Genomic DNA, 17,335 nt, shown 5'->3' on the forward strand with positions numbered 1-17,335 from the left:
CTGTGCTGCTGACTGCTGTGGTGGGGGAGGAGACAAGCCTGTCCTTGGCTGGCTGGAGAAACACAGGATATGGCGGAAGAGTTCTGTTCTCCTCTCTGCTGCCGACTTCTGATACATGGTGGGGCGGAGCTGCAGGAGAGGAGACTGGACCACATGAAATGGTCTGGTAGGCCGGATTCAGCTGGGTCTTTTGTTTGACATGTCCAGTAGGTCCACACTGGCTTCTCTAATGCAGCTCATTGTGAAGTTTAGGTGAAGTAATGGCACTGATTGACTGCTCAGGGACAGGTAGCCAATTCGTGCCTCTCCCAGACATAGAAGCTGCTCTCCATGTGCATAAAGAAATGCACATGTCAGGTAAGCAGTGAGCTACAGGGAGGCCATTTCAGCAAATGGGTACTTTAGGGGCCAATTGTTTTTTAAATATGCGCAGGAAGAGAGAATGGTTCTCCTATTTATTTTTTTAGTGCACCTGGAAATGGGATCAGTGTCCTCAGATTGCTGGGGAAAGCAAAGAGGAGTTCTAGAAGCATCTGTAAGTGTCCTTGAGCAAGAAAGCCCCTTGTGCCCCCCAAGAAGAGAGTTTAGTATTACATTAAAGGAAACTTCACTGAGAGGAACATGGAGGCTTCCATTGCTGACTTTTCATTCTGCAAATACCAATTTCCTGGCTTAACATCTTGGCCCATACTTTCACTAGCCTAGAACAAGTAAGCATGTAGAGCGGTTGAGGGGTTTTAAGGGTGCCACACATCCTCCAGAGCAATATTGAAATCATAACAAATTTCTATAGACCTATCCATAAAGTTTTATAATAACATTTATTTGGTTCCAAAATATAAAATCTTCCTTCATAGAGGATAAACGTGTACAATGTAATTTACAAATTGTTATAGCAGTCCACAGATTTCCAACAATCCCAACATGTTTCATCCATCCGGTATTCTTCAGGGGAGATGACTGCTGATTATTCCAAACCCACATACAAAAATATATAAATTATAAACATTCATTCAAAAACCACATTAAAAACAATCCATATAATTTTTAATTTTTATCTGCTGCCTGTAGTCTGCCAAGCTTACCAAAAATGTCTCACTGGCAGATTATGAAGATAATTGTGCAAATGATGGCAGAAGTTTGGGGATCACAAAGTGCCTTTCATAGGCACAAGGTCAACTGCTTTACGTGCTTACTTCTAGAAAATGGGATGTAGGTGCAGTTTGGTATTGTTACAGCTTACAGTACAAATTTATGAATATTGGCCTAGAACAAGGATACAGATAAGGACTTTACTGGGACTTTCCTGATTTGTATATGTGTGCCAGGAAGCCAGAGGGTTAGACTAACGGCCAAACCACTAGCATTCTTGGCAATGGCTGTCCTCATGTTGCTCACGGTACAGGTTTCCTTTGGGCTTTTATAGTGTCATTGCCGGACTAAGCAGGACTTTCAGAAGGCGCCCTATGGCACTGCATCCTCCTTAGAGAATACTTGGGTGCCTGGCTGTCCCGGATTCTGATGCTTTTTTTGAGTCACAGACCTAAACCAGTATACAGATTAGAAAGTCAGAACTCCTGATCTACATACTTGTTCCCGGTCAGTTCACCAGAAAATATTGACTTAATTGGATCAGCATGACAGCCCAGGGACCTAGCATTTCCAGGAGAGGTCAGCATTTGCACAGTATAGGTTTTCTTAGGCTGGATTCTTCATACTGTTGTGGTACTTTAAAATGGTTGTAAAGGCTCAAGATATTTTACCTTCATGCAATCAATGTATGAAAGTAAAAAAAAAAACCTTCTGTGTGCAGCAGCCCCCCTAATTTCTTACTTGAGCCCCCATTGTGATTCAGCGATGTGCACGAGAGCCTTGTCTCTCTGGGGACTCTCCCCCCTCGTTGGCTGAGACAGCAGCCAAAGAGCCAATGAAGAGAGATCGGGGAGCAGAGCCGAGCCGTAACTTTGCTGATGAACACACAAAATAGCTGCTCAGGAATGAGGCTGCTTGAGTGCCCCCATAGCAAGCTGCTTGCTATGGGGACACTAGGCAGGAGGGAGGGGCCAGGAGAGCCAGCAGGGGACCTGAGAAGAGGAGGATTGTGGCTGCTCTGTATTTAAAACAAAAAACACAGTCCTTACACACAGCAAATAAGTATAGCATGATATATATAGATGAGCAGTATGTTTTAACCGATAACATTATTGTGAAGGAAAAAATCCGGTTGAACAACAGTGAAAAATGTTGTTTTGCATACGAACAACCGATTTTCTATGGGGTGGTATGACGGTCGTACGAAAAAAATCTATCAAGCGGGAACAGAAGATGACACGGATGTTTATGTCCAAGGAATCTTCGGAAACACAAACGAAAAATCCGAATGTTAAAAGTATATTGGCATAATGGGGTAATGAAACCAGAAATCTGCAGATTATATTTTATGTATCACAAATTGTGTATATCGCACGTTCTGGGCGACAGGGCGTGGCTACAAGGTCACACGCACACTGCATCACTTGTATGGAAGACGTCAACACTATGTATTGGCTGACGAACAATTTATTTCAGATTGGTTAATGTGGGCCACTATTTCAACCAACGAACAAACTCCTCTCGGTCGTCGGATCGGTCGATTTTTTTAATCGTGTATTTCCACCGTAAAGCTTTGACAAGATAAAACCTGGAAGCTGATTGGCTACCCCGCACAGCTGCAGCAGATTTTGCACTAGTCTGTTTTAGTAAATCTCCCCCAAAGCCTCCTGTGCTGCAAATGATTCTCAGCTGCTCTGCACTGTATCTACGAATGTTAACTCCTTTGTTTCTGCTCTGTCTAGGCTCGGGCTGATTCCTCCCTCTCCAAAAAAGTTGCAACTATCCAGTAAGTTATATTTCTGTATATTTTTTTCTTTAGCCACAAAGGTTAAGGGCCGGTTCACACAAGAATTCGGTGCGGAAAAGGTGTGCTACCTTTGCGTTTCCCACGCTGCCTTTAAAACGCGCTGTCTTTGCAGTGTGCTGCGGGTGCTAATACATTGTTAAAGGCACCTGTGACGGTACGCCTGGCACCCAGCTTGTGCCTTCCATCAGAGAAGTGCTTCCTTGCCACTGGGAAACAGGACCAGCGTATTATAGCCGGGCATTGCACCCAAGACTAGCTTAGATGCCAATCTGGAACTACTTTATGGAACAGAAATACAGTTTTTATACACTCCAGAAATAGGGCAGTGCCCACATGAACAATAAAACAAATACACTGGTTAGACAAGGGGGGTGAAGCTAACATCAGTCTAATCCTATCATGTAAGTACCTCCCAAAAAGCTTGCCAACAACAATAGGTGACTCAATTAACAGTAAGCTAATCAACAGCCAGCTACCCAGACCAGCCTTGATTAGTCTGTATGGAGTTATACAGTATGGGCCGGCATAGGAGTACATGGAACGGAGACCAATATGACCAGCTCCTTTTAATGGACATATATAATTCCAAATAAAACCAACCAGGAATAGTCTTCAGGGCAGATCAAAGTAAATAGTCCTTCCAAAATGTCACAGAGAAATATAACAAATAACAGGTAGAATGTTGCAGAGAAGGTCCGTGCAGCCAATGTCCATGACAGCACCCAAACGCAGTTCGTAAACGCAGTGTTTTTACAGGCACCAGATTATATGGTACTGCGGTATCATGCAATTTGGTGCACTGTGTTTTTATCAAAAGTAGAACATGCACAATTTTTTGTGTGATTTGCAAGCCCATTCAAATGGTCTGCTAAATCACACTGCAGGGGAATGCACAGAATCGCAGAGGAACTCGGACTGAATTCCTGTTTATTCTGATGTGAACCAACTCTTAAAGTATAACTAAGAGCAAAACTTTTTTTTTTTTAACGTTTTGGACAGAGTGGACTGGGATTAGAACCCCTGTCAGTTTTTATGGCTGTCTGTGCCCCCTTTAAGGAAATACACCCTCTCTTTGTCCTGTTTACCATTATCATTGAAAGTAAGAGAAGACCCCAAATTTTGGGTTGTCCCAGAAAAGTAATAGAGGGGAAATCACCAATGGGGACACTAGTTCTGGTAACCTGGGGGTCCTCAAGAGATTCCATGAATTTGCAGGGATTTTCTCTCACTTCCTGTTTGGCTATGGGACAGGAAGTGAAGAGAAATCTCCCCAATGGGATACAGATGGCAAAAAATATAATATATTATAACCGACTATCCAAAATGAAACAAAGTTTGGCCTATAGTTCTACTTTGTATTTCAATGGTTTTTCTTAATTTGTAAACAGTTTAACAAGATTAGAGCAACAAAACATGCCCACGCAGGGCTATCAATGCCACATAAGAAGCAAAGAGAACAATGCTCTAACATCGACAGAGCAGAAGGTGCGTCCACGCAGGGGCTTTCAATGGCACATAAAATACAAAAACAGTGATATAACACCGACAGTAACTCAAACCAAAGGCAGCTACCCACCGCCTCACAAAAAGCCAACAAAAATAAAAAGGAAAAAGATTAGAGGGAAGAAGACAAGACCAGAAATAGGGATCCGGGAATGGTAATACTGAACAACATCAAAAGCCCGGACTAGCCGGGGGGAGCGAGGGAAAGGCATATTGCAACCACGGTTCCCATATTGTCTAAAGTGTCCGTTGGGAGTTATTACGGATACTCGACATCTGTTCATTGAGCATCAGAGCTGTCATACGGTTCCGCACCCCCTGAAGAGGAACAGATGTACTTTTCTAGGTTTGAGCAATTGTTCTAGTTGCTGACAAGAACAAATAGGAAGCCAACTTCTGCTGGTGAGCCAACAGGCCCGGTATGGGACAATGAAGCAAAGCATGCCGAGCATCCCAGCATATGGAGAGATGGAGCAAGGTGTAAAGGAGGCCAAATACGCGAGACCAAAAACAAATCGGTCTCGGGCAGAACCACCATATATTCGACACATCTCTGCGATGACCACAACCCCGAAAGCAGCGATCCCTACAGGCAGAGTTCGCCTGGGCTAAATGAGCTGGGACCCAATACCAACAAAACAGTACTTCGTATGCCGCCTCCAGCATGGCTGTATTAAATGAACATTTAGCTATAGACGAGCAAGCCCTATTCCATTCCTTAAAATCTACGACTGCCAGGACGCTCTCCCACCGAGCGACATAAGAGATAGAAGTACACTTGGAGCATCTTTTCAAAGATGCATAAAGTAGGGAAACAAGGCCCGGGGTGGCCGGACGTTGTTGGCAAAGCTGTTCAAAGGCAGATTTCTGATATGGGAAAGCAGAGGTCAGCCAGTGCCAGAATTGAAGGTAACTAAAAAATTCCGCCTGAGGGACATCCCGTGACTTCCGAAGAGAGTTTCAGGTGGGGGAAGGACCAAGAAGTCAAAAAGTGTCGTACCTGTGAAAAACCATTGGCCACCCACCAAGGGAACGCCCCTGGTTGATTTAAACCCTGCGGGAAAGAAGAGGATTGTTAGTAATTGTGAGCAAAGGCAGAAAGGGTGACATCAAGCCATTGGAGTAGCGTAGCAAATCCCCCACTTGTAGGCCATGGAGCAAAATCGGACTGAGTGTCGTAGGGTAGGGGGGAGCCATAAGAGCATCGATGTCGCAATGGGGGCACAGTTGAGTAGTTCCAAAAGGACCCAGAGAGGAACATTAGAAGAAGCGTGCAACATTGACAGTGGGGCAATCTTGTTCGCCTGGTAATACATAGCTACATTAGGCACCCCAAGACCTCCCTGGAGTCTATGGACAAAAAGCGTATTTCTGGAGACTCTGGGGCATCTTATCGGGCCAGATGAATTGCATAATCCTCGCCTGAATAAACCGGAGGAAATGAGGAGGAACCCACACTGGGAGGGTGCGAAAATAATACAACAGTTTAGGCGGGATGGTCATTTTCACCGAGTTAATCCGTCCAATCCAGGACAGTTGTGGGAATTGCCAAGACTGCATAAGAGAAGACACAGAGCAAAGCGATGGATAATAATTTGCAGCAAACAAAGAGCCATAGGTAGGGGTCAGGCGAATGGCCAGGTATTCAAGTGAAGAGGAAGTCCAGTTGTAAGGGAAGTAGGACTGTAGGCGCCAAACCAAACCTGAGGCCAAAGTAATATTGAGAGCGACAGTCTTATCCAAATTAATACGGAGGCCCGAAATCGAGGAGAAACGCGCAAGGACCTGTTGCAAATTTGGAGCGTCGTCAAGGGATTGGTGAGAGTCAAGAGGGCATCATCCGCAAAATGATTCAACTTAAATTCCTGTCCCGCGTATGGAACACCTGATAGATTACAGTCAGCCCGGAGCTGATTAATCAGACCTGCTGTGTTTTCTGTAAAACATTAGATGGTGCTAACTGAAATATGCCTGTGCAATCCATGCCTTTAATTGACTCCGTTGCAGATGTTTCTAATAAAAAGACTAATATCCTCACTATATAAGTCAATTTTTTGGCCCCTATGGTTCTCCTGGGTTGAGGGGGGTGGGAAGAAGATGTGAGTTAGGAATCTGATGACTCCTGAAGCAATATATTAGACTTAATTACCCGGGTATCCCTGTCACCTACACAAAGGCTGTATCAATTATTTCTCATCTATAGATCGTACCGCGCTCCACTCAGATTGTTTCAATGGGGATGTAGACACACTCCCTAATGTCCCCGATGCCAACAATCCCCAGCAGATTTCCTCCACGTGATGTGAAGGTGTCCCAAATTGTTCCGTTATTAGAGTATAGTTGTAGGCACTATCAGTAGAGTACCAAACTCAACGTTACTTCCTATTATGTGCCTGCTTTGAGATGTTGACAAGGGCCATATCCCACGTGAGGAAAGAATGCCTATTCTATGTTTGTCGTTTATCGCCCCAGACAACGATTGACATGAAGTTTTTTAAAGGGTCACCTATCGATAGTAAAATTTACATTGTCACCGTTGCACAGGCTTGCTCAGTTTTAAAATGTGACATGTTTGGTATGATGTGACATCATCTTTTATATATCCCCCAAAAATTGGGTTCTGTATTTGTTTTTGTTTTTTTTAATTTTTTTTTTTGCATTAAAATTCAATAAAGTGTATTGTTCGCCCAAAAATGGCCTTTGAGAAATTGGTGCGCAAATACCGTGTGAACAAAAAAATTGCAAAACCCACCAATTTATTCTCTAGGGCCTCTGCTTTAAAAAATATATAATTTTTAGGGTTCTAAGAAATTTTCTAGCCAAAAAAAAAAGGTGCCAGAAAAGGCCTGGAGGTCAAATGGTTAAATAGACTCAGCTAGGCAGATATCAGACAGATCTGTAGTTTCCTGTTTGGGCCTTTTTTTTCCTCTACTTCTCTTATAATACTGGCGTGATCTGTCCATTTTTGAAACCGTCCAAGCAGAAAACTGCAGATCTTTTTGGTGTTTGTCTACCTAAGTCCATTTAAAGGCTAGGTTCACCTTTTGCAAAAACGAAAAAATACACATTCCTTTTCCGGCCAAAAAAATAAATGTGCACTACTTGTTTTTTTTCTGAGGAGCCTGCAGAGCATCGCACCCATGATCAGCAGATGGCGAGTGCAATGTCTGGCCCCTGTAGACTCATGCCTCATATAAGCAGGAAGTTACCTGAGAGCAGGAAGATCCCTGAACTACAAGAACGCTCACCAGCGCCACAGTTCATTGAGAACTATAAGATGTCAACCGCAATGGCCAACAGTACTTGTAGTCTGTTCATTCACAGGAAACTGAATGAATGATGTGGTTGGGTGGGTGAAGCCCCTCATTGCTGCACTGTTTTCAAATTGTGACAGCAAATGTGGGGCGATCATCCCTGGCCTGATGTCACAGGGAGGGGGATGAGGGCGAGTAGGTGCAGGTGCTGAAACATGTTACACTTTCCAAAGGTGAGCTAAACCTTAAAGTGGCTGTAAAGGCTGAAGTTAAAAAAACCTTTTCTGTGCTGCAGCCCCCTCTCTATCCAGCTATGTGCACTGTAGTTTCAGCTATCCCTAGACTCCCTCTTCTCATTGGCTGAGACAGCAGCAGGCACCATTGGCTCCTACTGATCTCAATCACAGTCAATGAGAAGAGAAGAAGGCGGGACTGAGCTGCGTCTCTGTGTGTGAATGGACACACTGAGCAGCGGCTGGGGAGTGCACATGCTCTGGTGCCCCCAAAGCAAGCTGCTTGCTGTGGGACCACCCGACAGGAGGGAGGGGCCAGGATCGCCGGCAGGGGACCCAAGAAGAGGAGGATCTGGGCTGCTCAGTGCAAACCACTGCATATAGCAGGTAAATATAGACATTTTTGTTATTTTTATTTATTAATTATTTATTTAAGCCTATAGAATCACTTTAAGGCTTGGTTCACACCTATGCAGGATGCAGTTGATGCATTTTCAAGGTGTTTTTTTTTTTTTTTTTTTTTCCCCCCCACATAGATTTTTGATGTGTCAAGTGTTTTTGGGAGGCGTCTGTTGTCTTGTGGGAGAAATCGGCAAAAAGGCTTGGGTTTTGTATGTGTTTCCATTGAAGTCAAAGACACAACCTGTTGCAGGAACAAAAGTCCCTGACCCTTTTCATAGTAAGTCTGTCTGAAAAAAGACGAAAGTCCATCCAGTTTAACTTTCAAAAAAGGCACTGGTGGAAGACGCAGATGTGACATGATACATAGAAAGCCATATTCAATGGACTATAGTAAGTTTTTGCAAAACTGAAAACGCACTGAAAAACGCACAGGCGTGAACCAGGCCTTAAAGCTGAAAATAACAACTCCTTGAGGAAGTGGCGCTTGCAGTTCAAATCGGGACAGCAGCCTAGGCTGACCACATCTCCATAGACAGTGTGTACAGCGAGTGAGAAAAATCAGAAAATAGAGGAATATTAAAAAAAAAAAAGAAAGAAAACCCAGTGCAGCCACTGCATCTAAGGATTGATGCATGACATGACATGTTTGGGTTGCTTTAGACACTTTATAACACCCAAAGGTGCAGGCAGTGCTGCAGTCTTTGGTGACATCATGGTACCGACAGGTTCACGTTTAGCCGTGCATCATTGTTGGTTTTAAAGTTCCTCTATAATGAGAAAATGTTTCCTTTCTTTGCAGACGGAAAATACATCCTAAAAGGAAAAACATTAATGCGTATTTGCTTTTCAAAGACCAAGAAAGTGCAACTAAAGCTCTCGTAAGGTGAGTACCTGAAAATGTTAGTAGTGGGCACACGAGCCGGCTTTTCACAAGGCCTTACCAGAACCGTGTTGTATTTATTTCTGACCTTTCTAGAGTGCTGACAATTTACGTATTGGTCATTGTGTGGCAAGGAGCTTCCGATCTAAGGTCCCTGTCTCACATGCACGCATTTAATGTCTGTTCTAACTATTCGTTGCGGACAGATATCTGACCAACAAAGGCACCCAGGAGATATAGAACCTTTTCAACTGCTGACAAGGTAACCCCTCCCCAAATAAAACCGTACAAACAACAAAAATAAAGATGGATTATTGTACTTAGCCAGGAGATTGAAGGAAGTGTGAGGCCAGTTATTCCCATGTCCAGACATACTTAACCATTTCAATACCAGGCAATTTTACACCTTCCTGCCCAGGCCATTTTTCACGTTTCAGCACTCTCACACTTTGAATGACAATTACGCGGTCATACAACATTGTACCCAAACTAAAATTTTATCATTTTCTTCACACAACTAGAGCTTTCTTTTGGTGGTATTTAATCACCGCTGGGGTTTTTATTTTTTGCTAAATTAACAAAAAAAGACCAAAAATTTTGAAAAAAAAACACGTTTTTCTTTGTTTCTGTTATAAAAGTTTACAAATAAATAATTGTTCTTCATAAATTTAGGCCGAGATGTATTCTGCTACACGTCTTTGGTGAAAATAAACCAAATTAGGATGTATTATTTAGTTTGTAGGAAAGTTATAGAGTTCACAAACTATGGGATATATCTGAATATTGATCAATCCTGAAGTACTGACAGCCAATCTAATTTCTTGAGGTCCAAGAATGTCAGAATAGTACAGATAATCCCCCAAATGACCCCTTTTTGCAGAGTAGACAGTCCGACGTACTTCATAAGAGGAATGGCGAGTTTTTTGAAGTTGTATTTTTTTTGTCATAATTTTTTGGAAAATGAAAGAATTAAAAAAATTATTTTTACAATTTTTTTTTTTACATACTGTCACCAGTGCAGTACAGCGTCATCATATAACTGGCATGGCGGTGATCAGGGACACTGACTGGTGACAGTATGGGAAAAAAAATATACATATATTTGTTTTTAATTTTTTTATTTTTTATTACATTTTATTTTATTTTTTTTAAGATTTTTTTTTTCATATTTTACTATGACCAAAGTAGTACAATGTTACCATAGTAACATTGTACTACTTTGGGGAAGTGATCAGTATTTTTATTTATTTATTTTTTACACAATTTGCTTATAGCAAAGAATTACTTTGCTATAAGCAAGCATTTACCTGAATGACATCGATTCATTCAGTTTTTTTTTTTTTTTTGTGCTTAGCTGTGATTTGGCCACAGCTAATCACATGACGTGCATGTGACCTGCTGTGACCATTCACAGCTAGGCACTAATATACAATGGATGGCATGAATGAAGCCATGCATTGTATACAACTGTCATGTGACCTGCTGTGATTGGTCACAGCAGGTCACATGGTACGGGCAACGGGGGCCGGTACTCAGATCTGTCATCGGCCGTGTCCGAGGTACATGGCCGGTGACAGGCTGCGCGGCTCTGCAACCGCGTGAACTGCGCATGAGCGGAAGCACGCCAAATGGCATGCACCCGGAAAGCTGAAGCATTTTTGCGGCCGCCAAACGGCTATAGGCCGGGGCGGCTAATAGTTAAAGAGTAACTCCACTTTTGTTCCGAAAAAAATTTTCACCTCTGGGTGATCTATGTACATTGCAGGGCTTTTAACAAACTTTGTGGCAGATTTCTGCCTTTTGTTATTCTGAAGAAACAGCTGTTTGTTTCTCCGTGTCCATGTGCAGAGTGTATCTGTATGGAAGTGGTTGTATAATTATCAAGGAGGAGAGGGGAGGTTTTTGGGGATTGGGGTCCTGAGGAGAGGGGAGGTGTTGGGTGGTCTGAGGAAGAAAATAAAGGTCTGGGGGGTCTGAGGAGATGCCTGGGTGGGTGTGTCTGAGGAAGAGAGAGGGGGTCTGTGGGGTCCGAGGAGTGGGGTGGCGGTCTGAGGAGGAGAGGGGAGATTTCAGGAGAGAAGGGGTCTGAGGAGGACTGGGGAGGTTGGGGGTTCTGAGGACAAGTGATGTCTGGATTGGGTTTGAGAAGGAGAGCTGAGGTCTTGAGGGGGCATCTGAGGAGGAATGGGGAAGTCTAGGGGGATGTGAGGAGGAGAGGGGAGGTGTGAGAGGGTCTGAGGAGTAGAGGGTAGGATTGAGGAGGAGAGAAGGGAGGTCTGGGGGGTCTGAGGAGGAGAGCCAAGGTCTGGAGGGGGGAATCTGAGGAAGAGAGGTAGGGTCTGGGGAGGAGAAGTGAGGTCTGAGGGGGTGGGGGGTAATATTTGAGGAGGAGAGGGAAAATCTGGAGGGGTCTGAGAAGGAGAGGAGAGATCTGTCTAAGTCTGAGGAATAGATGAGAGGTCTGGGGTGGCTGAAAAGGAAAGGGGAGGTCTGGAATGTCTGAGGGGGAGAGGGGAAGTCTGAAAAGGTGGGGGTGATCGATGGAAAGGTCTGAGGGAGGGGGTGCTGAGGAAGAGAGGGGAGGCCTGGGTGGGGATATGAGATGGAGAGCAGAGGTCTGGGAGTCTGAGGAGGAGAGGGGGTACTCTGAGAGGGATTCTGAGGAAGATAGAGGAGGTCTAGGGGTGGAGTGGGGGGGGGGTGTCTGAGGAGTAAGGAGGTCTGTTTGGGGATCTGGGGAGGAGAGCGAAGGTCTGGGGAGGAGAAAGAGAGGGGTGGTCTGAGGAGAGGTGTGAGGGGGTCTGAGGAGGAGAGCAGGGAGATCTGAGGAGGTGAAATGAGTCCATGGCGGGTGTAAATTATACAGAGAATATACCCTACTTCTATTAATCTGTTAATAAAACATATTTCTTACAGCGGGGGGGGGGGCTGTAATATCCGAGGAGGAGAGATTGGTCAGGGGGGGTGTCTGAAGAGAGAGGAGGTCTGAGGGGGCAGGGGTAGTTGAAGGAAAGGAGGGGTCTGGGGGGTCTAAGGGAGGAGAGGGGAGGTCTCGGGAGGTGGTGGGGGGGTTGAGCGGCCTGAGGAGAAGAGGGGAGGTGTGAGGGGGCCTGAGGAAGAGAGAAGGGGGGGGGTCTGAGGAGGAGAGGGGAGGTCTGGGGGATCTGAGGATGGAAGGCTTGGTCTGGGGGGGGCTCTGAGTAGAAAAGGGGTGGTCTGGGTTGGGATCTGAGGAAGAGAGCGGAAGTCTGGGGAGGAGAGGTCTGAGGGGGAGAGGGGAGATCTGTGGGGTCTGAGGAGGAGAGGGGGTTGGTCTGCATGGTGTTATGAGAGGGTAATCTGGGGTTGAAGGGAGTCTGAGGAGAGGCGCAGAGTGGAGGTTAGGTCTGAGGAGAGGGGGTGGTGTGGGGAGGAGAGGGGGCGGTCTGGGGCTCTCTTAGGAGGAGAGAGAGGAGGTCTGGGAGGGGGTCTGAGGAAGAGAGGGGCGGTCTGGGGGAGCTGTGAGAAGGAGAGCGATCATCAGCAGCAGGGGGGGGGGGGGGGGGTGGGTGGTCTGCTGAGGAGGAGAGGGAAGGCCTGGGGGGTCTGAGGATGAAAAGGGAGGTCTGGGTTCAGATATGAGGAGGAGAGGGGAGGTTGGTGTGGTCTGAGAAGGAGAGGAGAGGTGGGGTGTGTGAGGAAGAGAGAGGAGATCTGGGGCATCCAAGGAGGAGAGGGGGATCTGTGATGGGCAGTCTTTAGCTTAATTCCCCCCCCCCCCCATATTCCGATCACACTGTGAGGCAGTGTCTTCCTCCTCTCTTTCTCTCTTCAGTAATGTGACATGTCACATGACAAGGGGAGAGGGGAAGCACCGGCAGTCTGCCCTCACATCACAGCAGCACCTGCTCTCTTTTGATACTTGCAGGCTGGAGGGAGGAGCACAATGCACTGCTGTGCTTTACAGTTGTGTGGTGTATTGTAAGGCTACCCACCTGATGTATAAATGGACTCACCCCCCCCCCCCCCCCCGCCCTTCCAAAATAGTGGAGGAAGAATGAGCACGTACTTTCAAACCAAAAAACCAAGCCAGCAGCAGCAGCTCTCCTTTTCTAATCCTTTTACCCTACAGAAGTGTTTGACTCGCTCATCCTAATCGAGATTGTTCCTTGTTTATAACCAGGAACGGTACAGAGATCAGCAGCGGATTCCACATCAGAGTGGATCTTGCCTCGAAGAGCTCTACGGTAAGCAGCTTTAAATGTACCTAAGGCCATTTACTGAGATGTAATATATACTACACCTTACCAGACGTTCGATGTGGCGATGGCTGCATTAGTTGACTCTTTTAGGCCTTTTTTGTCTTTTATCTCCTGATAATCCTGCTAGTAACACACTTCCTGTCTCCTAGGGTGACAACACTGGAGGATTGGCTAAGGCTAGGTTCACACATGTGCAGTTTGCATTTGATCCATTTTTGCTGTGCTTTTTGCGGTGTGTTTTACATTTTTGCACATACGTTTTTGATACGTTGTTTGTTTATTTTTTCCAACCTGTTGCTGGGCAGAGTAAAACACATCAAAAACGCACTACATGCTTTTCTGCAGCATCTCCATTGAAGCCTGGAGAGCCAAAAACGCAATGTTTTGCATTTAAAAAAGTCCCTGACCCTTTCCAAAAACCGCACTGCGTCAAAATGCGGAGATGCGAACCTGTCCCATAGGAAATCATGTTAAATGGACTGCTGTGGGTTTCTGCAAAATGCAGCAGAACATAGACAGAATGCAGGTGTGAACATAGACTAAGACAGAACTTCAGAATACCTCCCATTCTCCTTATCACCGTAGTCTATGGGGGAGGTGTGCTGTAGTCCACAGATAGAACTGGGCAGGGCTGATAAACATTGCTAACAGAATGCATAGGAATGTAGCAGCTCACTCTGGCAGAATACCGGGTATTTTTGTACTTGCAGCGTTTTAAAGGGATGAAACATGAGGAAACGTACATGTATTACGGAGATGTACAGAATATATTTTCTTTTAGCTAAGGCTTCATTCGCACAAACGTACACCCATTCATCGGGCAGTTCTTGCTTGCACCGGTGTTCCGTGCATCTGCATGCATGCGGCCCCATTGATGTCTATAGGGACACTGCAGCAGCACAGACACAGCCGCTGTTCCCAATTTGACATTTGGGCTGGGGTGGGTCCCAGAACTTAATTCACACTGTCTACGCCTGGGGCCTCGCATCTGCACGAGTGTGAAATTGGGAGCAGCGGCTGGGTCTGGACAGATGCTGCGTCCCAACAAGCACTAATAGGACTGTTTACACAGAACACATGTGCAGGCAAAAACCGCCCTTTGCACGGGGTGTACACTTAAATACCTCTTCCTCCTAAAAACGTTTTCCTCTTGATCCTAGCAAGTTTTTTTTTTTTCTATACATAGCACAGCTACATTGTAAGAGCTCCCACCACCCAGCTGGCCTAAAGCGTTCCTAAACTCTGGGCCCCGCAGGTCTCCCCGGACCCTGCATTCATTCTATCTGGTCTCCCAGGACCCTGCCTTCATTCTGTCTGGTCTCCCAGGACCCCGCATTCATTCTGGCTGGTCTCCCAGGACCCTGCATTCATTCTGTCTGGTCTCCCAGGACCCCGCATTCATTCTGGCTGGTCTCCCAGGACCCTGCATTCATTCTGTCTGGTCTCCCAGGACCCCGCATTCATTCTATCTGGTCTCCCAGGACCCTGCCTTCATTCTGTCTGGTCTCCCAGGACCCTGCATTCATTCTGTCTGGTCTCCCAGGACCCTGCATTCATTCTGTCTGGTCTCCCAGGACCCTGCATTCATTCTGTCTGGTCTCCCAGGACCCTGCATTCATTCTGTCTGGTCTCCCAGGACCCTGCATTCATTCTGTCTGGTCTCCCAGGACCCTGCATTCATTCTGTCTGGTCTCCCAGGACCCTGCATTCATTCTGTCTGGTCTCCCAGGACCCTGCATTCATTCTGTCTGGTCTCCCAGGACCCTGCATTCATTCTGTCTGGTCTCCCAGGACCCTGCATTCACTATGTCTATTCTCCCAGGGCCCTGCATTCATTCTGTCTGGTTTCCCCGGGCCCTGCATTCACTGTATCTGGTCTCCTCAGACCCTGCATTCATTCTATCTGGTCTCCCACAGTACACAGAACATGGAAGTGCAATCATTTTAGAAAATCTAAGCTGCTAAATACATTTTCTCATCAGCAGTTAGAGCAATCTTGTGGCTTCTCTCCGTGTTCAGCCAAGCACTAGCTAAAGCTTGTAGGAGGATTTTTGTTTCTTTTATAGGAGGATGCAGATCCCTTGACCTCTGTCTGACCAGTGTTGATTGGCCCTGTGCTGATCACATGCACTCCCAAACCCCTCCCCCCCCCCAAAAAAAAAAACCTCTCTAGCAATACACACCAAACTGAGCATGTGCAGAATGCCTACGGTTCATTCTGTTCTATCAGGAGATAAGAGGTGGTCACTTTAACAAGGGAAGGAACAGAGCAATCATGATCAAACTGCCTTTTTACACAATGCAGAGGATTAACCCCTTAGGTTACAGGGAGTATAACGAGCATTCCTTACTATGTGTATAGACTGATTTTACTGTTGTGTGTTTAGTAACTGCGGTGGAACGGTTCCACCGGGGCTTCCTCGTGCGGAGCGATGCGTCTTAGCCAATGATCCCCTTTTCCGGCAAGTCTTCCAGCGCTCTGCCAAGGCGGGTATTAGAGCTCAAAGACAATCCTTCCCCGATATCCCAAACCACGAGTCAGAACTTTGCGTCGGACGAATGAATGCTTTATTGAACACAGCCAGGCAATTGGCACAGTCTAAAATCTAGAGAAGTTAAAGACAACTAAACAAACCATGTAGAATGCCTGTCTACATAACAGGTGCTAAACCTATACAGCTTTAAAACGGTTAGACCGGGAAGACCACTTAACAAGGGGATAAAACCAGAACAGAAAGAGCCAAATGTTATCACAAAGGGACGGTTTGTCACAAGGCTCCCCAGTTGCGTAACACCTGCCAGACCCGGCGAGACCTGCTTATTCACACGGAAGGTTTGGCGGATCCTTCCATCCGAACAGCGAGCTACAACGTACGTGGTATCACAGAGTTGCTCCGCCTCTTGGTACGGGCCTTGCCGGGCAGCCTGTAATTTGTCACGCCTGACTGGTTTCAAGGCCAACACTTTCTGTTCCGAGTGAAATGTTCGATGGCGGGCAGACCGGTCGTACCACCGTTTCTATCGGCTTTGGGCGTCCTCAAGGTTGCGCGTACTAGGGTCGCCAACCGTTGTAGCCTTTCTCCAGCACATAGGCCACCACTGAGGTCCCCTCTTTGGCCACTGCGTAGGAGATCCAGGGTTCCCAGACCCTCTGGCCATACAACAGCTCGAAGGGAGAGAACCCAGTGGACTCCTGCGGTACCTCTCGGTAGGCGAACAGGAGGTGGGGGAGATGCCGTTCCGAGTCCTTATGGGACACGGCGAACGTTCGTAGGAGCCGCTTCAGCGTACCGTTAAACCGTTCGCAGAGCCCATTGGTCTGGGGGTGGTAGGGAGAGCTGTACAGCGGTCTGATCCAACACAACTTCCCAAGTTGTCGGGTAAGCTCGGCCTTGAATTGCGGGCCTCGGTCGGTCAGGATCTCGACAATGGTCAAGATATACTTCTTGCCCGTGGGACTAGGCCATTTCAGGGGCCCCACTAGGTCCACGGCGAAATGACTGAAAGGTTCCCCACTATGGGTAGTGGCCTTGGAGTGGCCTTGGACCTGTCTCCCTGCTTCCGTACCTTCTGGCAGACCTAACAAGACCGACAGTAGTCCCGAATGTCCCCCGATAGTACTGGCCAGAAGAAACTCTGGGTTAAGCGACGCAGGGTCTGTCGGTTGGCCAAATGGCCAGCGAGGGGAATATCACGGAGAAGATCACGCCGATACTTCCTCGGTCTTCCATCTGCCGGTGAGGTATATTGGCAGCGCCCACTCCTGCTCCCCCGTGGACCCTGTACAATTTGCCCTGGTCCCGCTCATACCTCACATCTCCCAATCCCCCAGGATCACTTCCAGCCCTCCATCTATAGGGGTCTAAGGTCCGGTCACTGGCAGTTGCCTTAGCGAAATCTGCGGGGCAATCCCACGTCAGGGC

At 46.5% G+C, this 17,335-nt stretch overlaps 1 protein-coding gene across 5 annotated transcripts in view; it reads left to right on the plus strand.

Annotated features, from left to right (window-relative positions):
* The window catches only part of RBM34 (RNA binding motif protein 34), a 201,223-nt gene that overhangs the window by 171,021 nt on the left and 12,867 nt on the right, over positions 1–17,335 (plus strand). For all 5 annotated transcript variants that reach the window (XM_089674926.1, XM_089674924.1, XM_089674927.1 and 2 more), the window contains 3 exons: positions 2,835–2,878; positions 9,091–9,174; positions 13,334–13,397. In XM_089674926.1, coding sequence (XP_089531052.1) covers positions 2,835–2,878; positions 9,091–9,174; positions 13,334–13,397 — 192 coding nt within the window. The remainder of the gene's footprint in view (positions 1–2,834; positions 2,879–9,090; positions 9,175–13,333; positions 13,398–17,335) is intronic.

The sequence above is a fragment of the Staurois parvus genome, unplaced genomic scaffold (genome assembly GCF_062004578.1).
Source record: "Staurois parvus isolate SC_StPar_1 unplaced genomic scaffold, SC_StPar_1.0 ptg000154l, whole genome shotgun sequence".
Taxonomy (NCBI): domain Eukaryota; kingdom Metazoa; phylum Chordata; class Amphibia; order Anura; family Ranidae; genus Staurois; species Staurois parvus.